Source organism: Budorcas taxicolor, chromosome 2 (assembly GCF_023091745.1).
Source record: "Budorcas taxicolor isolate Tak-1 chromosome 2, Takin1.1, whole genome shotgun sequence".
Classification (NCBI taxonomy): domain Eukaryota; kingdom Metazoa; phylum Chordata; class Mammalia; order Artiodactyla; family Bovidae; genus Budorcas; species Budorcas taxicolor.
In genome coordinates this window covers 173,829,930-173,857,140 of record NC_068911.1, presented here as the reverse complement: position 1 = coordinate 173,857,140, position 27,211 = coordinate 173,829,930, and the positions used below count along the sequence as shown (strand labels likewise).

At 48.9% G+C, this 27,211-nt stretch overlaps 1 protein-coding gene across 1 annotated transcript in view; it reads right to left on the bottom strand.

The window, feature by feature from the left end:
• TCEA3 (transcription elongation factor A3) overlaps nucleotides 1–27,211 on the bottom strand; it is a 46,780-nt gene that overhangs the window by 3,880 nt on the left and 15,689 nt on the right. Inside the window, exons 6-9 of the mRNA XM_052635742.1 lie at nucleotides 14,945–15,108; nucleotides 14,720–14,775; nucleotides 10,558–10,713; nucleotides 271–417 (exon numbers count right to left, since the gene is read on the bottom strand). Of these exons, the coding sequence (XP_052491702.1) occupies nucleotides 271–417; nucleotides 10,558–10,713; nucleotides 14,720–14,775; nucleotides 14,945–15,108 (523 nt within the window). The remainder of the gene's footprint in view (nucleotides 1–270; nucleotides 418–10,557; nucleotides 10,714–14,719; nucleotides 14,776–14,944; nucleotides 15,109–27,211) is intronic.

Below are 27,211 nucleotides of genomic sequence, written 5' to 3'. Positions count from 1 at the left end.
TTTTTATTGCCAAGTTCTCTTCCAACCATCTGTGACTCTGCAGAAGTTCTGTGCCCCCTGTAGGTCTGGTCCTTCTTATGCTGGCTGCAGGACAGATCTGGTCGCACCTCACATAGATCTGGGTGCTTCTCTCTGCATCTTTTCTAGAAGCCACAGATGTATCATGCTGGTGAACCAAGACGTGCCCCTCTCCGCAGCCTAGCGTTGTAGCCCCTTCTCCCTGCTGGCTTGTCCCTCAGCTCTTTCTGGTCCCCTGACCCCACGCTATACCTGGTTATAGGTGCAGTTCTTCTTCTTGCATTTGCTGCACTGGAAGAGGTCGGTGGTGGTGCCGCCTGTCTTGGCCATCTGGTGCTCACGGATGGCCTCTTGGGTCATGGCGTTCCTCAGTTCCCTCAGCTCATCACTGGCCATTTCCTGGAGAAAAAGGAGTGTGCCCTTCAGGGCTAGGGAGCCCCCAGGAGCCCTACCCCACACCTGGGCTTCAGGGAGCTTGAACAGAGGGAGGGGGACATTCTGGACTGGAGGGAAGCCTGGCCCTGTCCTGGCTGGGGCAAGGCTTTACCAGAGGAGTCCCCGTTCTGCCTCTGGGTGGCAGGTCAAACCCCGGGCTCTGACCAGGCCAAGTACAGTAGGGCAAGTACAGGAGAACACAAGACAGACAGCGTCCGCCCAGAGTCAACAATCTTGTGTACATTTCCTCAGCTCTGGCGCTCACAGTGCCAGCCAAGGACCTCAGGAACCTGCCTGAACCTTCCTGCTTAAGCTTATTTGACCACTGACCCCGTGATCGGTGATGTTCCCCTTGTCCTTCCGGGCTGGACTTGACTGAAAGCCTGTCTGAGCTGTGATCACCGTTCAGCCAGGCCAATCTGCCTGGTGGGAACCTTGGCCTCAACTCTCTATAACTTACTGCGGCTACCCCACCCAAGCAGGACCTGAGGCTCCTGAGGTTCACACCACTGACTGCTCAACTGTGACTGCATCATGGAACATCTTTTTCTATAACGTTCCTATAGAATAGAGCCTCCCATCTCTTGTTAGCTCCCTGTAGACACCCAGTCTCTGCATTATTCAGGCCCTCCCCTTTTGTTTTGTCTATCTCCCTAGACATCTGACTTGCCTTGACCTTCCAGAAGAGAGGGAGACACTCAAGCTGGAGAGAGCTCTAGTTAGCCTCGGTTTAGGGGGAGGAAGATGGCTGAAGCTAATTTTTTTTTTTTTTTTTTTGGCTTCAGCACATAGCATGTAGAATCTTAGTTCCCTGCCCAGGGATGGAACCCATGCTCCCTGAAGTGGAAGTGTGGAGTGCTAACCACTGGACTGCCAGGGAATTCCCGGAACCTAATGTTAAAAGAGAATCTGGGGAGTTCCTTGGTGGTCCACTGGTTAGGACTTGGTGCTTTCACTGCTGTGGACAAGGTTCATTCCTCGGGAAGCTGAGATCCTACACACCTTGTGGCATTCACCAAATTGAAAAAAAAAAAAGAGGATTTGGCACTGGCTAAACATTTCAATTACTACCATTTAGCCTGACCCCTTAAACCGTGGAGAACAGAGTTGGCACAAAGGTCAAACAATTTTTGTGTGCTGATTTCTGCATTATAACCAATTGTGTTTCCTGATAAAATGCAGATTCCTATGAATCCAAAACTCTAGGGCAGGCCCAGGAATATGCATTTTTACTAGTGCCCCCAAGTTATCCTGTGTACACGAATGCTTAACTCCTACTGTGTCAAATGCAAGGACTAGGTCCTAACCAATGGCAGGGGTATATACAAAACAAGTCATCATGCTCAGTTGTATCCAACTCTTTGCAACCCCGCAGACCGTAGCCTGCCAGGCTCTTCTGTCCCTAGGATTTCCCAGGTAAGAAAACTGGAATGGGTTGCCATTTCCTTCTCCAGAGGCTCTTTCCGACCCAGGGATCGAACCCACAGTTCCTGCAGCTCCTGTCTGCAGGTGGATTCTTTCCTGCTGAGCCACTGGGAAAGCCCACAAGTCAACCTCAGGCTATATCAGCAAAAAGCAGCTGACTTTAATGTTGGGGGACTTTCCAGAGCATAATATATTTGTTCTTTCAAAGTGTATTGGATATGAATCTCTTGAATGCCTTTCATAGCACTGACATGCTGATGAACTGGCTTTGGCCACAGCGGGTGGCTGATTTGTAGCATCTACCAATTTCCATGGTGTAAACAATCCCACCACAGCCTTTCAAGCTACTAATGCGAGGTAACTGAACGCAGAGTTGGGAATAGCTACACACAATCGTCTCTCTGGAGCTGGGAGGCACGGACAGTCCACCACCGCCCCTAAGCCCTGTGGACTAAGATAAGATTTGGTTCCTGTCTCCAGGTAATGATATCTAGTCAAAGAGCCAAGCATTCACCTAAGATTGCAAGATAGTGTTGTTGTTCAGTTGCTCAGCGCTGACTCTGCGACCCCAGGGGCTGCAGCACGCCAGGCTTCCCTGTCCTTCACTACTTCTAGAGCTGGCTCAGACTCGTCCATTGAGTCGGTGATGCCATCCAACCATGTCATCCTCTGTCACCCCCTTCTCCTCCTGCCCTCAATCTTTCCCAGCATCAGGGTCTTTGGCACTAAAGCAAAGGCATGCAAAGTGCAGGGAAAGCCTGACTAGTGGCTAACTGCCTGGGGGCAGGGAGGCTCATTAAATAAATTGACACCTTCACCAGACTTGAAAGATAAGCACAACTTCCCAAGGGGCATGCCACATTCCAGAGGAAGAAAATAATAGATGCGGGAGATCAGAGGACAAGACTAACATGTTTGGGGAAGGGTATTTGGGGTGGGTTCAAGGTGAGGAATGTGGGAGACCAGGCCAGGGTCAGACTGTTCCAGCTAAGAAACAGACCAGGAAATCAACAAAACTTCAATTAAAAGAGAGAGAGAGAACAGGAAAAAAAAAATCTACCCACTCACCAATCCATTTACCTATCTTTGCCTGCCTTAGGCAGCACATCAAAGACACATGGAGTCAGTACAGTTCAGTTCAGTTCAGTCGCTCAGTCGTGTCCAATTCTTTGCGAGCCCATGAATCACAGCACGCCAGGCCTCCCTGTCCGTCACCAACTCCCGGACTTCACTCAGACTCACATCCATCGAGTCAGTGATGCCATCCAGCCATCTCATCCTCTGTCATCCCCTTCTCCTCCTGCCCCCAATCCCTCCCAGCATCAGAGTCTTTTCCATGAGTCAACTCTTCACATGAGGTGGCCAAAGTACTGGAGTTTCAGCTTTAGCATCATTCCTTCCAAAGAAATCCCAGGGTTGATCCCCTTCACAATGGACTGGTTGGATCTCCTTGCAGTCCAAGGGACTCTCAAGAGTCTTCTCCAATACCACAGTTCAAAAGCATCAATTCTTCCACGCTCAGCCTTCTTCACAGTCCAACTCTCACATCCATAGATGACCACAGGAAAAATGATAGCCTTGACTAGACTGACCTTAGCCGGCAAAGTAATGTCTCTGCTTTTCAAGATGCTATCTAGGTTGGTCATAACTTTTCTTCCAAGGAGTAGGTGTCTTTTAATTTCATGGCTGCAATCACCATCTGCAGTGATTTTGGAGCCCAAAAAAATAAAGTCTGACACTGTTTCCACTGTTTCCCCATCTATTTCCCATGAAGTGATGAGACCAGATGCTATGATCTTCGTTTTCTGAATGTTGAGCTTTAAGCCAACTTTTTCGCTCTCCTCTTTCACTTTCATCAAGAGGCTTTTTAGTTCCTCTTCACTTTCTGCCATAAGGGTGGTGTCATCTGCATATCTGAGGTTATTGATATTTCTCCCAGCAATCTTGATTCCACCTTGTGTTTCTTCCAGTCCAGCGTTTCTCATGATGTACTCTGTATAGAAGTTAAATAAGCAGGGTGACAATATACAGCCTTGACGTACTCCTTTTCCTATTTGGAACCAGTCTGTTGTTCCATGTCCAGTTCTAACTGTTGCTTCCAGACCTGCATACAGGTTTCTCAAGATGCAGGTCAGGTGGTCTGGTATGCCCATTTCTTGAAGAATTTTCCACAGTTTATTGTGATCCACACAGTCAAAGGCTTTGGCATAGTCAATAAAGCAGAAATAGATGTTTTTCTGCAACTCTCTTGCTTTTTCCATGATCCAGCGGATGTTGGCAATTTGATCTCTGGTTCCTCTGCCTTTTCTAAAACCAGCTTGAACATCAAGAAGTTCACAGTTCACATATTGCTGAAGCCTGGCTTGGAGAATTTTGAGCATTACTTTACTAGCACATGAGATGAGTGCAATTGTGCGGTACTTTGAGCATTCTTTGGCATTGCCTTTCTTTGGGATTGGAATGAAAACCGACCTTTTCCAGTCCTGTGGCCACTGCTGAGTTTTCCAAATTTGCTGGCATATTGAGTGCAGCACTTTCACAGCATCATCTTTCAGGATTTGAAATAGCTCAACTGGAATTTCATCACCCCCACTAGCTTTGTTCATAATGATGCTTTCTAAGGCCCACTTGACTTCACATTCCAGGATGTCTGGCTCTAGATGAGTGATCACACCATCGTGATTATCTGGGTCGTGAAGATCTTTTTTGTACAGTTCTTCTGTGTATTCTTGCCACCTCTTCTTAATATCTTCTGTTTCTGTTAGGTCCAGACCATTGCTGTCCTTTGAGCCCATCTTTGCGTGAAATGTTCCCTTGGTATCTCTAATTTTCTTGAAGAGATCTCTAGTCTTTCCCATTCTGTCGTTTTCCTCTATTTCTTTGCATTGATCTCTGAAGAAGACTTTCTTATCTCTTCTTGCTATTCTTTGGAACTCTGCATTCAGATGCTTATATCTTTCCTTTTCTCCTTTGCCTTTTGCCTCTCTTCTTTTCACAGCTATTTGTAAGGCCTCCCCAGATAGCCATTTTGCTTTTTTGCATTTCTTTTCCATGGGGTTGGTCTTGATCCCTGTCTCCTGTACAATGTCACGAACCTCATTCCATTGTTCATCAGGCACTCTATCTATCAGATCTAGGCCCTTAAATCTATTTCTCACTTCCACTGTATAATCATAAGGGATTTGATTTAGGTCATACCTGAATGGTCTAGCGGTTTTCCCTACTTTCTTCAATTTGAGTCTGAATTTGGTAATAAGGAGTTCATGATCTGAGCCACAGTCAGCTCCTGGTCTTGTTTTTGTTGACTGTATAGAGCTTCTCCATCTTTGGCACAGAATATAATCAATCTGATTTCGGTGTTGACCATCTGGTGATGTCCATGTGTAGAGTCTTCTCTTGTGTTGTTGGAAGAGAGTGTTTGCTATGACCAGTGCATTTTCTTGGCAAAACTCTATTAGTCTTTGCCCTGCTTCATTCCGCATTGCAAGGCCAAATTTGCCTGTTACTCCAGGTGTTTCTTGACTTCCTACTTTTGCATTCCAGTCCCCTATAATGAAAAGGACATCTTTTTGGGGTGTTAGTTCTAAAAAGTCTTGTTGGTCTTCATAGAACCGTTCAGCTTCTTCAGCATTACTGGTTGGGGCATAGACTTGGATAACTGTGATACTGAATGGTTTGCCTTGGAAATGAACAGAGATCATTCTGTCGTTTTTGAGACTGCATCCAACTACTGCATTTTGCACTCTTTTGCTGACCACGATGGCTACTCCATTTCTTCTGAGGGATTCCTGCCCGCAGTAGTAGATATAATGGTCATCTGAGTTAAATTCACCCATTCCAGTCCATTTTAGTTCGCTGATTCCTAGAATGTCGATGTTCACTCTTGCCATCTCTTGTTTGACCACTTCCAATTTGCCTTGATTCATGGACCTGACATTCCAGGTTCCTATGTAATATTGCTCTTTACAGCATCAGACCTTGCTTCTATCACCAGTCACATCCACAGCTGGGTATTGTTTTTGCTTTGGCTCTATCCCTTCGTTCTTTCTGGAGTTATTTCTCCACTGATTTCCAGTAGCGTGTTGGGCACCTACTGACCTGGGGAGTTCCTCTTTCAGCATCCTATCATTTTGCCTTTTCATACTGTTCATGGGGTTCTCAAGGCAAGAATACTGAAGCGGTTTGCCATTCCCTTCTCCAGTGGACCACATTCTGTCAGACCTCTCCACCATGACCCACCCGTCTTGGGAGTCAGTACAGTAATATGAAAAATAAGGTTGAAAATGAGGGAAGTAAGCAATGACACTGGATCTTCACGTCACCTACAAGGTGAATTTGAAACATATTTGTTGAGCACTTAAGACACAGAAGGCACTGGCCTTGATGCTGGGAGCAGACAAAACCCCTCTCCCTGCAGGCTGTCAATGTATCCACTCAACAGTTCTAACGGGTATCTCAGAATCCACCCCGTTCTCTGAATCACCTGGGTGTGAGAGGAAAAGCCAGACGAAGGAAGCATGAGGGCATCAGGTGGACCAGGAAAGAGATATAGAAAAGGGAGTTAGGGAGACCCAGGAGGCAGAGAGGGATGGCCAGTCACACGTGGGGATCCGCTTCACCAGGCTCTCTCTGATGGGAGCCCCTGTCTTCTGAGCCACAGCATAGTAGGCAGCCCAACCCCAAGCTGTTATTTTTCTTACTGGAGCAACAATGGTCCTGTTCAGTTCAGTTCATTTCAGTTGGTCAGTCGTGTCCAACTCTTTGCAACCCCAGGGACTGCAGCACGCCAGGCCTCCCTATCCATCACAAACTCCCAGAGTGTACTCAACCTCATGTCCATCAAGTTGGTGATGCCATCCAACCATCTCATCCTCTGTCATCCCCTTCTCCTGTCCTCAATCTTTCCCAGCATGAGGGTCTTTTCCAGTGAGTCAGTTCTTTGCATCAGATGGCCAAAGTAATGGAGTTTCAGTTTCAACATCAGTCCCTCCAAGGACTGATCTCCTTCAGAATGAACTGGTTGGATCTCCTTGCAGTCCAAGGGACTCTCAAGAGTCTTCTCCAACACCACAGTTCAAAAGCATCAATTTCTCAGCACTCAGCTTTCTTTGTAGTCCAAGCTGTTATTTTTCTTATTGGAGCAAAAATGATCCTGTATTTCATTATTTTATTTTGGCTGTGCTAGGTCTTCGTTGTTACGAAGGCTTTTCTCCAGTTGTGGTGAGGGCTACTCTCCCATTGTCGTGCCTGGGCTTCTCATTGCAGTGGCTTCTCTTGCTGCAGGCCATGGGCTCTAGGGCGCACACAGGCTTCAGTAGTTGCGGTTCCTGGGCCCTAGGGCACAGGCTCAATAGTTGTGGCCCACAGGCTTAGCTGCTCCTCAGCATGAGGGGGCTTCCCGGATTAGGGATCAAACCCATGGCTTCTGCATTGCAGGTGGATTCTTTACCACTGAGCCACCAGGGAAGCCCCGATCCTCTATTTCTTATAGAAATTTCCTGCCTAGAGTAGAAGCTGACCCCAAGAAGAAGGCCCCCTGGACCTCTGTTCCCTGGGTTGCTGGCAGGGGCCCTTCGGTGGGTGGCACTGGCAGTCCCTGGGGAGGCCTGGTGTGGTCCTGGCTTGCTGTCCTTGGCCTGGTCAGCCTCTTCTTGGGCCTGTTGATCACCTGATTCTCTTGCCCTGTTCTAGCGAATAGTCCTTGGATGGGGCCAGAGTTGGCTGGTTACTTTGCTGAGACTTCTGGAGCCTTTGTCCTAGTTCAGGCACCCAGCTCTGTCCCAGCCTCCGGCTTCTGGGAACTTGCCAGGCTTGGCTCACACTCACGTCTACACCTTGCTGTTGGTTTTCCAGGGCTGGTTTCCCAATGTCTCTGCAACTGTCTGTAAGACACTCTGATGATAGCATTCTTATGATACACTCACACACAGAGGCAAAGGGACCCCAGAGCCACAGAGTGAGAGACAGATGGAAACGCAGGCTGGGTTCCCATTTCAGTTGCAGCGCCACCTCACAAGGAAAGAGGATACTGTTAAGCCAAGTTGCATGTGTAACCCTCGGTATATGTTGTTAGTGGCCGAAAAAGATATTTTAAACTAAGCAAAAAGTCAATGCTTGTTCACCTGTGCCAGGTTTCCCATTTTTATCCTAAAGCTGGGGTGGAAGGGCTTCCCTTGTGGCTCAGCTGGTAAAGAATCTGCCTGCAATGCAGGAGATGGGTTGGATCCCTGGGTCAGGAAGATCCCCTGCAGAAAGGTATGGAAAACCATTCCAAAATTCTTGTCTGGAAAGTTCCATGGACAGAGGAGCCTGGCGGGCTACAGTCCATGGGGTTGCAGAGGAAGACACGACTGAGCGACTGGGCAAGCACAGCGCACGTTATATAGCACATACACCACATACCTACGCACACTACATCAACTACACACACCACACATCCATACCACCTCACACATGCCACACACCCACCCCCCACACATGCACTGCGCCTCCAACACCAAACACACGGAGGCACATCCAGACTCCAAGACACGTCCCTGCCCCTTCTCTGGGGCTCTTGGATTTAGTGGCACTTTAGCTATGCCATCACTGTGTGCTTTCAGGGAATCCCCTGAGTGCTGGCAGCAAAGAGCTACTCATACCTGAGGGTGTGCAAAGGTCTTTCCGAGACAGACTCTGAAATAAACAGATCTGGGATCAAATCCTCATCATCACTTATGAGTTGAGTGTGGCCTCAGTTTTCTCAGCCATAAAGTGGGGATAATATTTCACTATGATGAGGGTTACATGAATTGGCTGGTGAACGGGCCTCAGTTCGGTTCAGTTCGGCCGCTCAGTCGTATCCGACTCTGAGACCCCATGGACTGTAGCAAGCCAGGCTTCCCCATCTATCACCAACTTCTGGAGCCTGCTCAAACTCCTGTCCATCAAATGGGCCTGGCATATACTAATTCTGGGGAGGGCTTTACTTGTCTTAACCTTTTAAACACTTTAGGTGAAGTCGCTCAGTCATGTCTGACTCTTTGCAACCCTGTGGACTATAGCCCACCAGGCTCCTCTGTCCATGGAATTCTCCAGGCAAGAATACTGGAGTGGGTTGCCATTTCCTTCTCCAGGTGACCTTCCCAACCCAGGGATCGAACTCAGGTCTCCCACATTGCAGGCAGACGCTTTAACCTCTGAGCCACCAGGGAAGCCCCTTTAAACACTTTACATGTGTTAACTCATTCTGTCCTTCATGAGATAGCTGTTATTCCCAATTTACAGATGAGAAAACTGAGGCATAGAGCGGTTAAGTGGCTGGTCTAAGATCACATAGATCAGTGGCAGAGGCAGAAGTCAAACCAGGGCAGTTTGGTGCAGGCCCCGAGCTTCTAACCACTGCACATATTCCTTCAAACAGGCTTGTTCCCTTTTCCTTCCCTTACTGACCCCTTCCCTCTTGGTCAATCCTTCCCTCCTATTAAGTTCCCACAGTGGCTCTATCATGGCAGCCACCACCTCTGAATGAAACATATTTGTATACATGTCTGCTGTGCTCCATAGAGTCAGGGGCTCCAATTCAGGCTTGGGCCCAGAGCTGGGGAATGAGATGCAGGATTGAACAAGGCAGAAGAGGGAGGCAGATCACAAAGCAGGGAGGAGGGACTTCCCTGGAGGCCCAGTCATTAAGAAGCTGCCTTCCTACGTGCGGGATGCTTGCTCCTTGGAAGAAAAGCTATGACCAACCTAGACAGCATATTAAAAAGCAGAGACATTACTTTGCCAACAAAGGTCCATCTGGTCAAAGCTATGGTTTTTCCAGTGGTCATGTATGGATGTGAGAGTTGGACTATAAAGAAAGCTGAGCACCGAAGAATTGATGCTTTTGAACTGTGGTGTTGGAGAAGACTCTTGAGAGTCCCTTGGACTGCAAGGAGATGCAACCAGTCCATCCTAAAGGAGATCCTAAAGCTGAAGCTGCAATACTTTGGCCACCTGATGCAATGAGCCCACTCATTGGAAAAGACCCTGATGCTGGGAAATATTGAAGGCAGGAGGAGAAGGGGGAAAGAGAAGAGGAGATGGTTGGATAGTGTTACCGACTCAATGGACATTGGTTTGAGCGAGCTATGGGAGACAGTGAAGGACAGGGAAGCCTGGCGTGCTGCAGTCCATGAGGTTGCAAAGAGTCAGACGCAACTGAACAAGAACAACATGCGGCGGGTGCAGGTGTAGGGGAACTAAGACCCCACGTGCCACGGAGCAACAGCCCGTGCGCCGCCTTTGCACTGCAATGAAGACCTGGCGCAGCCAAAACAGAAACAAACAAAATAAAGTAGGGAGGAGCACATGCTCTGAGGCTGAACAGTTTGGCTCCTGGCATCACCCTTTTCTGGCTGTGTGCACAGGCAAATCAGTGAAATCCTCTGAACTTCAGTGTCCCCACCGGTAAGACTGGAGATGGTAAACATTTCTACCTCTGTCGGTGTGAAGCTAAACTGGCCCATGTGCCTGAAGTGATGAGTGCAATTCTGAATACCTGGTAGCTGTGTTCACTGTTCTGACAGTCCAGAGGCCCTGAGGGATGGGGCGTCCGAGATGGTCCCTAGCTAAGGTAGCCCCTGGCTCATCGCTGCATCACAAGCCTCTGCCTCTCAGCCTCAGGCAAGACTGGAGGGGCCCCGGCCCCGCCCTCACCTCCGCCGTCATCTTGGCAATGAGCCCCGCGGAGATGGCGCCGCTGAGCACGTTCCGCCTCAGGCCGGGGTTCCTGGGGTCCTTGAGGTTGCTGATGCGGCTGCGCACGCGGTTCCGGTACTTCATGTCTGTGCTCTTGAGCTCCTGGTAGATATGTGACACAGTCAAGGGCCAGCCAGCCACTCAGAGAGGGGCCCGGGGGGACGGGGAGCCAGTCCCTGAAGCCTGAGGAGCCCCAAGGCCACCTCTCCCTTTCCCTGGACATGGCTCGCCCCATGTGCCCGAGTGAGTACCCCCAACTTGGACAGGAGTAGGCCCCTTCACGGCCTCTGACTGCCCAAGTCAGGGTCCTCACGCGGGCGTCTGGGATCAGCCACATATCAGGGACAGGAAACAGCCTTCAAGGTGAGATCGGGTCATCACAAGCACTGCGGGGCCAGGGACCCCAGGAATGGGCAGTCTGGGTTTGTCTGAGCCGCCTGTGTGACCGCAGGTGAGCCCATGACCTCTTTGTGCCTCTGCTTCCCTCTCCGTAAAACACAGGTTGACATGAGGATTCCCTGAGCTAAGCTGCACGCTGCACTAGCGTGGTGGTTGGGGCGTTTCAAATTCTCAACCTTTAGGGGCTAAGATGATAGTGATGACAATGACCCCCTAGTTTGGAAGAGCTCCTGGGCACTTTTAAGTCCAGCTGTCAGAGGAAAACATCAGATTGGGTGCCACGTGTCTAAGGCTCTAGGAAGTATTACAATAAAGAACGCATTGGCTTTTGTTTCACCTGGTGTTCCCAGCATATTAAAACACAGACCAACCTCCTCTTCCCCTCTTTTTCTCTAGGAATACCTATCACGGAACGCACTTTGGGAATTGCTGGTCAGTTACTTTGCTCAATAACAGATGAGGAAGCTGAGGCTCAGAAAGGGTACAGGCCCTTGCTCAAGGTCACAGGGCACATTCCCGGCAGAGGCAGGGCTGGAAGCCAGACTCTCTCCTGACGGTAACACTCTCCTCTCCACTCACCCGGCAGGAAGTCACCCCTGGCCACCGACCACAGGGAGTTCTCTGTCCAGAAGCTGCATCCCAGACGGGCCTCCTCCCTCCTCCCTCCCCCTCCTCCCTCCTCCGGAGGCGCTCAGGGAACACAGCCGCGTTTTCTTGGCCTCCGCGAAGCCAAGAAGAATCAGGAAAATGAAGCCTTTTCTGGGAAAACCCCTATATATACGAGAAAGCAGCTGTGGGGAATGTGGAGAAACGGACACAGCTGGCTAGCTCCAAGTAGTGGGAGGGAAGGTGGTGGTATTTATTTTTTCTGTCTTCTTGTTTGTATAGTACAATAAAATGTGAGAAGGAAGAATATGCTCTCATGCACTTGAAAGCCCCAGTATTTGTTTAAAAATCTTCTGCGTTTGGGATCCTTGGAAGTGGAGATATGCTTGATAAGCGGGGACAGCAGGGCTGAGGATCCTTTCGTCTGCCTCTTCCTGAGTCTGCCTCCTTTCATCAAGGTCGCAGAGGAGGATGAGGTGGAGCAGACCCGGGTATCACTGACCTCCCGCCCCCACTGACCTCCTCCCCACCCCGACATGAGCACCTGTGAGCCCCACAGCTGCCATGTTCGTCCAGGGTCACTCCAAAGAGGTCCTACCTTTGTTAAGACATGGAAATTCAAGCCCCCAAACTCCTCCTCCCTCTGACCTCCCATCACCTATGAACAAAGAGCTGAAGGGTTGTTGGTGCAGCTCTGATGGCCTTTCCTTCAGAAGAGGGTCATTCAGAGGACGGAAGGCCAGCAGCGGAGGCCATGCACTGGGTCATCCACCTTTTGTCTCTAACCGGGCTTGAAGGTGGAGGGACCTTCTCAGAGGGACAACTGTTCGGGAAAAACAAAGATGAAGCTCGTGATAGTTCTGATGCCTCGAGTTCTGTGTTCCTGAATTAATTAGAAATTTTGAAAGGGAACTTGGACAGGTATGAGATTAGTTCAAGAAGTGCTGGTTAATAACTAAATGATGGTGGAGGGGAACTCCCAGGAGATGTGTTAGAGGCTATTAGGGTGGTTCTTAGGCAAGAGATCGAGGGAAGCAAATCTGTTTTCTGAGACTGGCCCCTGTACCTTCCCTGACCTGCTGAGCCCCTAGGTAGAGCCCAGAGGCCAGGAAAGGGCCTCAGTGGGACACTCACACCCCTGTTCCCTGGGGAGTCCGTCCCCACCCTCCACACTTCTTTGATATGCAAAGATTTGTCTCCAGTAAAAGGAATTCTATGCATTCACTCAGTGGGGCACGGTGTGGAAATCTTGGGACTTCCCTGGTGGTTCAGTGGTTAGAACACCATGTTTCCAGTGCAGGGGTCCTGGGTTCTATCCCTGATTGGGGAACTAAGATCCAGCAAGCTCAAGGCATTGCTAAAACAAAACAACAAGTGTTAGTAACCAACCCCTGGTCACTCAGTCTTGTCCAGCTCTGTGACCCCATGGACCGTAGCCTTCCAGGCTCCTCTGCTGTGGGACTTTCTCGGCAAGAGAACAGAAAAAGCAACAAAAACCTTTCAGTTCTATTGACCGGACCACACAGCAGTCATCTCCTCTGTCTACACAAGGCTGCTTTCAGATGGTGGGAGCATGGGGTATAGGGGAAGAACTCAGGACATGGAATCCAAAGACTAAGGTTTTCAGTTCAGCTTTGACACTCAGTAGTTCCTGAGCCTCAGTTGCCTCATCTGTCAACTGGGAACAACAGCCCCTGCCTCACAGAGATTGTTGTAAGTGTTAACAGAGGTTGTTGTTGTTCAGCTATTAAGTCTTGTCTGACTCTTGGTGACCCCATGAAGCTCGCCAGGCTTCGCTATCCTTCACTATCCCCTGGAGTTTGCTCAAACTCAGGTCCACTGAGTCAGTGATGCCAACCAACCATCTCATCCTCCATCATCCCCTTCTCCTCCTGCCCTCAATCTTTCCCAGCATCAGGGTCTTTTCCAGCAAGTCAGCTCTTCGCATCAGGTGGCCAAAGTACTGGAGCTTTAGCTTCAGCATCAGTCTTTCCAATGAATATTCAGGACTGATTTTCTTTAGGATTGACTGCTTTGATCTCCTTGCTGTCCAAGGAACTCTCAAGAGTCTTCTCCAGCACCATAATTCCAAAACATCAATTATTTGATGCTCAGTCTTCTTTATGGTCCAACTCTCACATCCATACGTGACTACTGGAAAAACCATAGCTTTGACTATAACGACCTTTGTTGGCAAAGTGATGTCTCTGCTTTTTAATATGCTGCCTAGGTTTGTCATAGCTTTTCTTCCAAGGAGCAAGCGTCTTTTAATTTCATGGCTGCAGTCACCATCCTCAGTGATTCTGGAGCTCAGGAAAATAAAGTCTGCCACTATTTTCACTTTTTTACCTGATGCCATGATCTTCATTTTTTGAATGTTGAGATTTAAGTCAGCTTTCTTACTCTCCTCTTTCACCTTCATCAAGAGACTCTTTAGTTCCTCCTTGCTTTCTGCCATTAGGGTGGTGTCATCTGCATATCTGAGGTTATTGATATTTCTCCCGGCAATCTACAGAGGTAGAAAGTGTCAACTGACCAAGATACAGAGCCTGGTACATACTTGGGGGGTCAAAGACGGGAGGTGTTATCTTCAGAGGAGGGAGAGAGGGAAGGCTGAAAGTGAGGAATGCTGTCCTCTCTTTCTGTCTCACCTCCTCGATGATGTCACAACCCAGACCTGTCAAGACACAGCCTCTCTGAGCCCTCGGGTTCTTTTTATTTTTGGCTGTTTTTTTGGCTGTTACAGCTTGCGGGATCTTAGTTCCCTGATGAGGGATTGAACCCAAGCCCCTGGCAGTGAAAGCGTGGAGTCCTAACCACTGGATGTTTAGGGAAATCCCAACCCTCAGGTTCTAGAGTCACACTTCCTGGGTTCAAATCTCAATTCTGCCAGTACTATTAGCTGACGAGTCTTGGCAAGGACTTAGCTGCTCTGAGCCTCAGTTAGCCTCACCTGTAAAATGAGGGAACCTTCCCTGTGAGATTGCTCTCCACATGAAATGAGGTGCTGCTTCTAAACAGCCTAGCCCACTCCCTGTCCCGGATCCCTTGCATTTGGGACACCTGCTGCTGGACAGTTTAGGCACCCACAGCCCTGGCACAGCTCAAGGATATGATCTTCAATTTCTGATGCCATCTTGTCACAGTTGACTCCATAGTCCTTGTAATCATCTAAAAGAGATTCGGGAAACACAGGCATCAGTTGAAGATGACCTTGGCAGTGAAGCCTGTTTGAATAGGGGACTCTAGCATCTTGTACCACTTAAGCGGTGTGGAGAAAAACCACCTCTCCCAGATCACTGGGATCTCCCACCCCGGTCACTGGTTCAGGCTCTCTCACCATCCGCCTTCAGAGCCGCAGAGAGCATCTCCACGCACTTGTCCCGGACGGAGTCCCCCGTGAGATAGCAGGGCGCCAGGAGGCAGACGGAGGGGGCGAACGTGGGGCTCGAGGGGCTGCTGGGTGTTCTGGGGGTCTCCGCTTTTGATTTGCTGCTGTTTGATCTAAGGATGACAACCAGTAACAGACATGTTGACAACAAGGGAATAAAGCATTTTGTTGAGCACCAGTGTTTTCATGGATGATCTCCTTTAATCCTCATAAAAACTCTATGAGGAAGGTGCTGTTTTAGGCACTTGACACAGATCATCTCATTTAATCCTCCGAGGTTGGTACTATACTTGTCCCTACTTTAGAGTTGTATTTTAAAGTGTGTTTTAGAGAGAGAGAGACAGATGTGCATATCTGAAAACCAGTAGAACCAGAATTGAAACCCAGGTGGGTGAACACTGGTACCCAGGCACTCAGCCAACCACTGTGCTCTGCTGAGAGGTTGGAGAGCACCTTACGATGCCAATAACGCTATCATCCACCATGCTAGCTGCTCTCTCTTATCTGCTCTCATAGAACCATCTGTTTACTCATTTGATAAATATTAGGCATCTATTCTCCAGGTACTGTGCTGAGAACAAGGGATAAAGCAGACAAGTCAGAAAAGTTCCCTCGCTCAAGGAGCTATAGTCCAGTGAAAAATGAATTTACCACCACTGAATCAGCTTTCACCATGTGCCAGGAACTGTGCGAGGCCCTTTAGGAGCATTTTCTAATTTGGTCCTCAGAGCAGTCCTTGGAGGTAGATACTGTAATCACCACCATTTGCAGATGAAGAAACAAGAGAGAGATCTGCCTGAAGTTATGTCGCTAAGATTTGAACCCAGATTAATCTGATTCCAATGCCTGTGCTCTTAACTCCTATGATACACCACCTAAGAATCATCCCGTTTTGGTTTTGGCTTAAAAGGCCACAAACATATATGCACTGGAGGGATAACCGTGTTTTCTAGTCAGCTCAGGCTGCCATAATAAAATACGATAGACTACATGACTTAGCAGCAATTCATTTCTCACAATCCTGGAGACTGGAAAGTCCAAGATCAAGGTGTCCATTAACCTGGTTTCTGGCCAGAACTCTCTTCCGGGCTTTATATAGCCACCTTCTTGCTAAGCCCTCACATGGTGGAAAAAGAGCAAGTGGGTTCTGAGGTGTCTTTTCACTTCAGTTCAGTTGCTCAGTCGTGTCCAACTCTTTGCGACCCCATGAACTGCAGCACGCCAGGCCTCCCTGTCCATCACCAACTCCTGGAGTCCACCCAAACCCATGCCCGTTGTGTCGGTGATGCCATCCAATCATCTCATCCTCTGTCGTCCCCTTCTCCTCCTGCCCTCAATCTTGTCCAGAATCAGGGTCTTTTCCAATGAGTCAGCTCTTCGCATCAGGTGGCCAAAGTACTGGAGTTTCAGCTTCAACATCAGTCCCTCCAATGAACACCTAGGACTGATCTCCTTTACGGACATTAAGCCTACTGGATCAAGGCTCCATCCTTATGACCTTACTTAACCTTAATTACCTCTCTAAAGGCCCTGTGTCCAAATACAGTCACATTGTGGGGTTGGGATTTTAACATATGAATTCTGGGGAATCACAGACATTCAAACAGTAACACCATTTCAAAAACATTTTTTTTTTGGCTGCACAGCATGGCATGCAGGATCTTAGTTCCCCAACCAGGGATTGAATCTGCATCCCCCCGCAGTGGAAGCTCAGAGTCTTAACCACAGACTGCCAGGGAAGTCTTACCACCAGGTTAATAGCAATTATCTCTTTTAGATGGGATTACAGGAGATTTTCATTTTCTTCTTTCACATACGTATTTTCTAAGTCTGCTTAAAGAACATATCTACTTTTGTCATGAGAGACACCTTTTTTTTTGGTTTGTAATATTTGACAATCATGAGTGGTCCCTCTGTGCTGATGGCTCAGACAGGAAATTTCCCGTCTTCCTGTTCTCCAGTAAAAGCGGAGGCAACCTGAGTGTCCAGGGCTTCCCAGGTGGCATGATGGGAAAGCCACCCGCCAATGCAGGTTCAATCCCTGAGTTGGGAAGATCCCCTGGAGAAGGAAATGGCAACCCACTCCGGTATTCTTGCCTGGAGAATCCCACGGACAGAGGAGCCTGGCGGGCTACAGTCCACGGGGTCACAGAGAGTCGGACAGGACTGAATGACAGCGCGCACACACAACCTGAGTGTCTGTCCATCAATAGATGAGTGTACAAGCCAACTGTGGTATGTAATACAACAGACAATCATTCAGCTATAAAAGGAACAGAATCCTGAAACATGCTACAACTTTGAAGACATTATGATGAGTGAAATAAGCCAAATACAAAAGGACAAATACTGTAAGCTTCCACTCATATGAAGTCATACGAAGGGCAGTCAAATTCATACAGGCAGAATGCAGAAAGGTGTTGGGGGGAAGGGAGAATGGAGAGTTATTGTTTAATTGGAAGGAAAGTTATAACCAACCTAGACAGCATATTAAAAAGCAGAGACATTACTTTGCCAACAAAGGTCCGTCTGGTAGAGGCTATGGTTTTTCCTGTGGTCATGTACGGATGTGAGAGTTGGACTGTGAAGAATGCTGACAGCCGAAGAATTGATGCTTTTGAACTGTGGTGTTGGAGAAGACTCTTGAGAGTCCTTTGGACTGCAAGCAGATCCAACCAGTCCATCCTAAAGGAGATCAGTCCTAGGTGTTCATTGGAGGGACTGATGTTGAAGCTGAAACACCAATACTTTGGCCACCTGATGGCAAGAGCTGACTCACTGGAAAAGACCCTGACGCTGGGAAAGATTGACGGCAGGAGGAGAAGGGGATGACAGAGGATGGGATGGCTGGATGGCATCATCGACTCGATGATGACATGGGTTTGGGTTGACTCCAGGAGTTGGTGATGGACAGGGAGGCCTGGCGTGCTGCGGTTCATGGGGTCACAAAGAGTCGGACACGACTGAGCGACTGAACTGAACTGAACTGATAGAGTTTTAGTTTCGAATGATGGAAAAAGTTCTGGAAGGTGGTGATGGATATATAACAATGTCAGCATACTTAATACTAGTGATTTGTACACTTAAAAATGATTAAAATGGGTAAATTTTATGTTATATATATTTTACCACAATCAAAAAATCTGTATAGTAAGTTCAATGAATAAGAGCAGCCAGAAACCCTGAAATAAGTGATGGCAATGAATCTGTTTTAACTACTGGGTTGGCCAATAAGTTCATCAGGTTTTTCTATAAGACAGAGCTGAGTAATCCGAACGAACTTTTTGGCCAACCCCATAATTGGCAAATCTTTTCTTTTTTTGATGTGGACCATTTTTAAAAAGTCTTTATTGAATTTGTTACAACATTGCTTTTGTTTTATGTTTTGGCTTTTGGGCCACAAGGCATGTAGGATCTTAGCTCCCCAACCAGGGATAGAACCTGCATGCCCTGCATTTGGAAGGCAAAGTCTTAACAACTGGACTGCCAGAGAAGTCCCATTTGTTAAATCTTAATTCATTTGAAATGATGAAATATCTTTTTTTTTTTTTTGGTCTCACGCTGCAGACAAAAAAAAAAAAAGTTTAAAGTGGGGAATTCTTTGGTGGTCCAGACTTTAAGGACTTTGCACTTTTACTGCTGAGGGTGTGGATTCAATACCTGGTCTGGGAACTGAAATCCCACAGGCTTCGTGAAGGCCCAAAAAAAGGGCAATGGGTTTGAAATGGTAAACTTTGTTATATATACTACTTTGAAGTGAAAGTCGCTCAGTCGTGTCTCTTTGCGACCCCGTGGACTATATAGTCCATGGAATTCTCCAGGCCAGAATAGCGGAGTGGGTAGCCTTTCCCTTCTCCAGATATACTACTTTACCACTATATAAAAAAAAGAGTGAAGTGCTGACGCATGTAACGAAAGAAACCAGGCCGAGGCTCAGACTCCAACCGCTTGTTGGTCCCTTTCGGTTCCTGGGAACAGGTGCTGGGGGATGCGATGGGAGCATCACCTAGCTTCCTGGTGGTGCCCCAGGCCAACCGGCATTAGCATGTCAGGCCTTCCTGAGCGGCATAAGAAAGGTCAAACAGGTCATACTACAGTGTAATTTGGCCCAAGAAATTCAGCAAGGGATGGGGCTGGGAGTTAGCCACCAGAGGAGTGGATGGGAAAACGAATTCTTGGGAGAAATTTGTGGACGCGTGGAAGTCCATGGTTTGTATGGGCAGGACTGAGGGGCTTGGGGCAGCTGAAGGAGGAGAGTGAGGGAGATGGGGAGAAAGGATTTCTGGCCAGACTCTGGGGTGTGTTAAAGATGCTAGTAACAAAAGCCATCATTTACTGCCTGTTTGCTATTTATTCCACTCCATAACCCTGAGAGTCATAAGTAACCGGCCCTATTTTACATATCAGAGGATGGAGAGATAACTGTACCTCACTCTCCCGTTCAGAGCTGTTTCCACACTACTCTTGGGGTGGGTGCCAGTCAAGACCTCTCTGCCTTCTTCTCTTGGCTCTTCCCAGTCTCCTCTTTCAGTAACCCATCAGGATCTGCCAGTCAGCCCTCATGCTTCCAAGGAAAAACTGACTCATCAGAGTTGAAGAAGTGAGTCACTTCTACTCCACCACACTGACCCCTTGTGGAACGGCCCAAAGGACTGCTGTTTCCCAAAACTCCAAGGGGCACCATCCTCATTGTCACCTGGGTATCTCTTAAAGTTGTACAGTGCACAACCTGGGCAGCTGTCCTAGGCAGCTCTGGAGATATGGATGCACTTCTTTCTTTCAGGAAAATGGTGCTGGACTTCTCAAAGGTCAAGCTCAAGAAATTCTGTCTGGGAGTGAGGCTGGCTGAGTAGCCCAAGCTTCCCAGTGTTAAAAAACCTGGGGTGGGACTTCCCTGGTGGTTTAGTGGTTAAGAATCAGCCTGCTAAGACAGGAGACACCGATTCGATCCCTGCTCCAGAAAGATTCTACATACCAAGGGACAACTAAGCCCGTGAGCTACAACTACTGAAGCCCCAGAGCCTGTGCTGGGCAACAAGAGAAGCCACTGCAATAAGAAGCCCATGCACCGTAACTAGCTCTCCATAACTAGAGAAAGCCAGCACGCAGCAACAAAGACCCAGCACACCCCAAAATAAACAAATAAAATTTTAAAACCAGGGGTGACAAGATAATCCCATTGTTCAGTTTGAATTCTGCCATCCACCTCCTTGTCTCCCAACTCCTGCTGTTTTGGACACAGGGGACTCTTGTCACCATGGATACCCTTGGGCCACTGGGAGTTTTGTGTTCTCTGGAGCCTTAAGGTTCCTAAAGGTGTCTCAGTGCTGAAACAGAGTGGGGTGATCTGAGGAGGGAAGGCTCTGCCCTCTTGAGGTTTATTTTATTTATTTATTTTTTGCCTTGCTGCAGAGTTTGCAGGATCTTAGTTCCCCAACCAGGGACTGAACTCAGACTCACGGCACTGGAAGTCCTGAGTCCTAACCACTGGATGGCCAGGTAACTCCCAACGTGTACATTTTGAATTCCCCCAAATTTTGTCCAAATGGATTCCCTAGTTTTATTATTTTTTTAAATTCAGTTTGAACTTCACCATTCTAGATTAATTCACCCTGGATTTTGCCCAGCTCTGCCTCACAACTGGTGCCCTGGGAGGAGAGTGCAGGGACGGAGAAGCTGAGATCCAAGCGGGCCTGTCCTGGAGTCAGATTCCAGCAGGAGTAAAGGTGTGGGTGAGGGGAGGCTGGGAAGGGGGTAAACTCGAGTCTAAGGGGCTGCCTGCAAACCAAAACGAATCTTCCCACACCCAGTCCTGGCCACTGGGCTCTCACCTGCATGACCACAGTACACCCCAAGCTGCTCTCCCTGCCCCCTCAACAATCTACAAAAACCCACAGCTGATGCCATCACTCCCCTGCTTCTGATTCTCCAACAGCTTCTAATCATTTCCAGCATAAAGTCAAACTCCTCACCATGGCCTCCTATAGTCCCCCCAACATCTGGCCGTGGCCTCCCCTACTGACTTAATATCACACCTCACTCCCCTCACAGGTCACTGAAGCCCAACCCCCCTGCACTGCTGCTTTCTGTTTCTTAAGCACACCCATCACTCCCACCACAGGGTTGGTCCCCCTCCTCCAGGAAGGCCCTTCCTCCTGCAGATTTTCTTATGATGGGTCCTTTCCTGCCAGTCAGGTCTCAGCTCCAATGTCACATCCTCAGGGATGCCTTCCTGGACCATCCCAGCCAAGCCGACTCTCCTGCCCTGGAACTCTCCAGCACATGACCCAATTTCTTTCATCCACAGCACTTATCCAATCTGTAATTAACTTGTTTGTGCTTATAAATACTGTCTGCCTCCATCTCCAGATTACAGGTTCCAGAGTACCAGGTCCCCATCTGCAGGTTCACCACTATCTTCCAGCACCTGTGACAAGCCCCTAGGTTGACACCTGATGAATCTTTGTCAAATGAATGAACAGAAGATGAATTGAGGGAGTGGGCCACAGAAATGAAAGGCACATCCAGGGGTCTAACAGCACTGACTTGGGCAGGGGATAGGTCCTCTTTGGAAAACCAGCTGCCCAACTGCACTGGGATTAACAGAGGGCCCTTTGAGCCAGCATCAGTCAACTCCCACAGCCTGGACCAACCCATCTCCTACAGCTGGGACAGAGCCCAGATTCTTCCTGGTGTTGCCCCTCACGGGCCTATGTGTGCATCACCACATCCTAAGTGTCTAAGACTCACCAGTGGGGAGCCAGGAAGGGAGGAGTCAACAGCATACTGCTTGGAAGGAGGCATAATAATAACGTTAACAAAAGTTGTCAATTTTGAGGGTAGTATATTCATGAAGAGGCCAGGCTCCTGAGGAGAAGGGGGCAACAGAGGATGACACAGTCACACAGCATCACCTCTACTGGATGATATGGTTAGACAGACTCAATGGACATGAATCTGACCAAACCCCAGGAGACAGTGAAGGACAGGGGAGCCTGGCATGCTGCCGTCCATGTTCTTGCAGAGTCAGACACGACTTAGTGGCTGAACAACAACAACAGGCTCCAGGGCCAGACTCACAGATTCAACATCTGATACCACCACTTTGTAGCTATTTGACCTAGGATGAGTTCCTTAACTTCTAGGTGCCTCAGTTTTCTCATATGTAAATAGAACAACAGTGCTCACCTTATAGAGTTGCTTAGAAGATTAAAGCATCTAAGAGAATTCCAGCAGCAGACTATTAGATGATAGATAATTTACACGGATGGCCACATTAAGTGTGAGCACTCTTACTAAACACAGTGCATCCACTGAGCACCCATTTGGTTTAGGGATGGTGCTAAGCACTGCATTACCTCATTTGAGTCTCACAGTGACCTTGTGGGGGTCACAGTTATCCCCATCTTACAGTTCAAGAGACTGAGGCTCAGAGAGCTGAATTTATGTACTCAAGGTTATCCAACTTGCAAATGGCAGAGACAGACCACACATCTAGGTCTGTCTGCCTTCCAAATTCTTTTCAACACATCTCACTGTTCCTCTAAAAGGCGGAGAGCTTTCCAGAGGCCCCTTTCCTGGGCCAGGCTGGGCTGCCTGTTGCATTTCCCCCTCACTTCCCTGGCGGGCACTCCCAGCCGTGGTCCCTCCTCTTGGAGAGGCCCTGGCTGGCTGGCTGGGATTCGTGTCTGGGTGGCGAATCAGGCAGCCAGGCTCATTTTGTTTTCAGTGCACGTGAGTGGGAACCATGCCAAACTGCAGAGAGGGCATTGTGGGCGGGGGTGGGGGGGTTGAATTTGTCAACTGCTTCCTTCTGCTCCCCGGATGCACCAGGGCCAGCACCAGCCTATGGTCTGACATCACCAAGCTCTGAAAAAATCCTCACCAGCCAGGTCTGAGCAGAGGCACCTGGAGGCCGGTCTTGCTGCTCCTGTGCGCCACCTCGAGGGCATTTCGGTTACTTGCACCACCAAGCCTGCCGAAACTGCTCGGGTGAAAGCTGGCCAAGTGCAACCCTCTCTGCCACAGGGGTGCCCTTCGCGGTCTGTCTCCTGGTACTCCAGCTGCAGTTCCTCGAGCCCCATGCTCACTCATACCGCCACACTCTGCCCGTGCCATTCCCTCCGCCTAGGATGCCCTCTACTGGGTGGTGGTCTACCAGGCAATCCATCTTTCAGTTCTCAGCACAAATACTCTCTCTTCCTTGAAGTCTCCTTTGACTTCTCCAGTCATGTTGAGATACTGTGTTCTCATTATGCGTTAAGAGCTTCAAAAAACAAGCATTTTGGTGTCTCCTTGCTTCACTTTGGAGGTCACAAACTGATGGGCTACACGAGTTTTGTCTGAGCTACTGAGTCTTAGGAAAATAGGAATATGTTGCTAATATATAAAACTGGGCATTTCTTAGGAAAATCTAGCTGGCCAGCTTTCCTTAAAAAATTGGAAGGGATGGCATGCTGGGTGTCATATCCATAAAGCAAACACCAGCTGGGGCTGGGTAGTGGGTGCCCCCTTCAGACGGGCAGGTATTCTCCACTAGTCACCCAGTGTGTCCACATGCCCTTGACCCCTGGAAGACGTTGAGTTTGTAAGGGGGTGCTTAACGAATGTGCTTGCTGGGAAACTTCCCTGGTGTTCCAGTGGCTGAGACGCCTTGCTCCCCATGCAAGGGGCCCCAGGTTCGATCCCAGGTCAGGGAACTAGATCTCACATGCCGAAACTAAAGATCCTGCATGCTGCAACGAAGATCAAAGACCCTGCATGCCACAACTAAGACCCAGTGCAGCTAAAAATAAAATATTTAACAAACAAAAGCAAATGCGCTGGCTTAACGAATGAATGCATGAATGAGCAAATGAGTGAATGAATGGAAGACAAAGATGAAATGGAGGTGAAGAGTGCAGGGAACAGTCTGAGTGGTGGATAAAGTGAGCTTACAAGACTTGCTTCTCTCCCTCTGGGGTGCCCACCCCCAATACTGAACCAGCAGGAAATGGCACAGCTGTTGGAAGGAAAACATACTCTGCCTGACCAACCCTCAGAGAAAGAAGGCATTACGGGAGGGGGCCAAGAGGCTTCCAGGCCACAGGGCAAAGGAAGGAGAGGAGCCTGAAGGTATAAACCCTGACACAAAAGTCCACTGTGCTTATTACAGCATCAAACCCGGAAACGGGTTACTGGCCAGCGTTTCACTTTTGGATAAGACAGTCCTTCTCGACGCAGGGCTGTCCCTCACATTCCGGGACACCTAGCATCCCTGGCTGCTGCCTACTAAATGCCAATAGTGCCCCTCCCTAACCTCCCATTTTTACAGTGCAGTATAGACTGTGTCCCTTGGGCAAAAATCCATATGCTAAAGCCTTAACTCCCAGTGTGATAGTATTTGGAGGTGGGGCCTTTGAGAAATTATTAGGTTTAGATGAGGTCAAGAGGGTGAAGCTCCATGATGGGATTAATGTCCTTAGAAGAATAAGAGAGACCACAGGGAATTCCCTGGTGATTAGGACTCTAGGCTTCTACTGTAGGAGGCACAGGTTTATCCCTGGTAGGTAGAACTGAGATCCCACATGCTGCATGGTACAGCTGAAAAAAAAGGAAAAAAAGGAAGAGAGACCAGAGCGTGAAATCTCCCTCTTTCTCTGTCTCTCTCAGTCCTGTGTAGACACAGTGAGAAGGGGGCTGTCTGAGAACCAGGGAGTTCAGTTCAGTTCAGTCGCTCAGTCGTGTCCAACTCTCTGTGACCCCATGGACTGCAGCACAACAGGCTTTCCTGCCCATCAACTCCCGGAGCTTGCTCAAATTCAAGTCCATCGTGTCGGTGATGCCATCCAACCATCTCATCCTCTGTCGTCCCCTTCTCCTCCTGCCTTCAGTCTTTCCCAACATCAGGGTCTTTTCCAGTGAGTCAGCTCTTGCCATCAGGTGGCCAAAGTATTGGAGCTTCAGCTTCAGCATCAATCCTTCCAATGAATATTCAGGACTGATTCATTTAGAACCAAGAACTGTGTTGGAGCCTCAATTCCGAGGCATCGCCTTGTGGCAGACAATGCCAATCGGCCACAGAACTCTCTTCTTCCTTGGTAGGAGGCAGCTTCAGATTCGTGCTCCAGGCAGAGAGCCTCTACTCATCGGCTGGGGCTGGCACTCAGCTGCCATGGTGGGGATGCTCAGCACAGCTGCCCCATCAACATCCCAGGCCTGTTCAATCTTCATAAAACCTTAAATGACCTAATTTGTGCCCCTTTTTTTCTTTCCAGTGTCAGTCTGACTGGTGCATGTGTGCTTAGTTGCTTCAGTGGTGTCTGACTCTCTGCGACCCCATGGACCACGGCCTGCCAGGCTCCTCTGTTCATGGGATTCTCCAGGCAAGAATACTGGAGTGGGTTGCCATTTCCTTCTCCAAATCTGACCTAGTCTTACTGGTACATTAGGCCTAAAAGATTGAGAGCAGGAGGAAAGGGGGGCGACAGAGGATGAGATGGTTGGATGGCATCACTGACTCCATGGACACGAGACAGAGCAAACTCCGGGAGCTGGCGAGGGACAGGGAGGCCTGGCGTGCTGCAGACCCTGGGGCTGGAAAGAGTTGGACATGACTGAGCAACTAAACAACAAAAAAGCCCAAAAGAACTGGGCAGCTTCCAAACATACTCCCCTAGAAGTCAACCCCCTTACCACTCCTTCCAGTCCCCCGAGCATCCAATGTGGCCCATGGATCCTAATCATTTCCCTTGATCCACCTCTAAGCCACCTCTTGGCCTGGCCTGCTCTCCCTTTGCTCTGGTTCTTCTGCTCTGACCTTTGACCTCCCTCCTGGGCCACAACGCGCACTCCTCTACCCACAGTCTCTCCTTGGTGATCTCATCCAGGTTAGTGGCTTCAAATGCGAGCTACACATTAACAACTAAAATCTGTGTTTCCAGCCCAGGCCTCCTTCCTGAATTCCAGACTGGCATAACCTACTGCATATTCAATTTCTTCACCCGAGTGGTTTGTACACCCCTAAATCCAACATATCCAAACCTGACCCCTTGGTCTCCCACCTCAAGCCCGACCGACACAGAGTCTTCCCCATACCAGTTCACAGTATCTCCATACTCACAGACACTCACATGAAAAGTCCTGGAGGCATCCTGACACTTACTCTTCTCTTGTACTCCACATCCAATCTGTTAGGAAATCCTGATAGCTCTCCTTTCAAAATATATCCAGGGTCAGGACTTCCCTGGTGGTCCGGTGGTTAAGACTCCAGCTTCCACTGCAGGGGGCATGGGTTTGATCCCTGGTTGGGGAACTAAGATCCCACATGATGCAGGGTGCGGCCCCCCTAAAACATATACCCAGGGTCTCCCACTTCTCCCCACCTCCATGCTGTCACTCTGATCCAAGCCACCCTCACATCTTCCCTGAATTATCGAAACAGCCTCCTGGCTGGTCTCTCTGCTTCTGTCTGTGGCCCTGACAACCTAGCACAGCAGCAAGAGGGATTCTGATCAATTCACTCACAGAACTCCCAAGCTCAGTACTCTCCAGGGGTTCCTGTTTCACACCATCTTCCAACTCCCACCTTCACTTATTCACTCCAGACCCACTGGCCACCTCACTGCTCCCTGACCCTGCCAGGCACACTCCCACTTGCAGGCCTTCTGTTTGGAATGACCCCAATGTCTGTCCGGCTAACTCCTCATTTCTTTCATGTTTTTGCTTGCAGGTCATCTCTTCAATGAGGGCTCTCCTGACCACTGCAGTGACCACCCTTTCCAACCTGCCAGTGCAGGCAGATGGAAGAGAGGTGGCTTCGATCTCCAGGTTGGGAAGATCCCCTGGAGAAAGGCATGGCAACCCACCCCAGTATTCTTGCCTGGAGAATTCCATGGACAGAGGAGCCTGGAGGGCCACAGTCCATGGGGTTGCAAAGAGTCGGATACGACTAAGCGATTAAACAACAATATTTACTTATCATATGTATTACCAGTTTCCCCCATTAGAATATGGGGCTTCCCTGATAGCTCAGTTGGTAAAGAATCTGCCTGCAATGCAGGAGACCCTGATTCGATTACTGGGTTGGGAAGATCCACTGGAGAAAAGAAAGGCTACCCACTCCAGTATTCTGGCCTGGAGAATTCCACGGATTGTATAGTCCATGCTGTCACAAAGAGTTGGACACGACTGAGTGACTTTCACTTTCACCCATTAGAATAAAGGCCTCATGCCCTA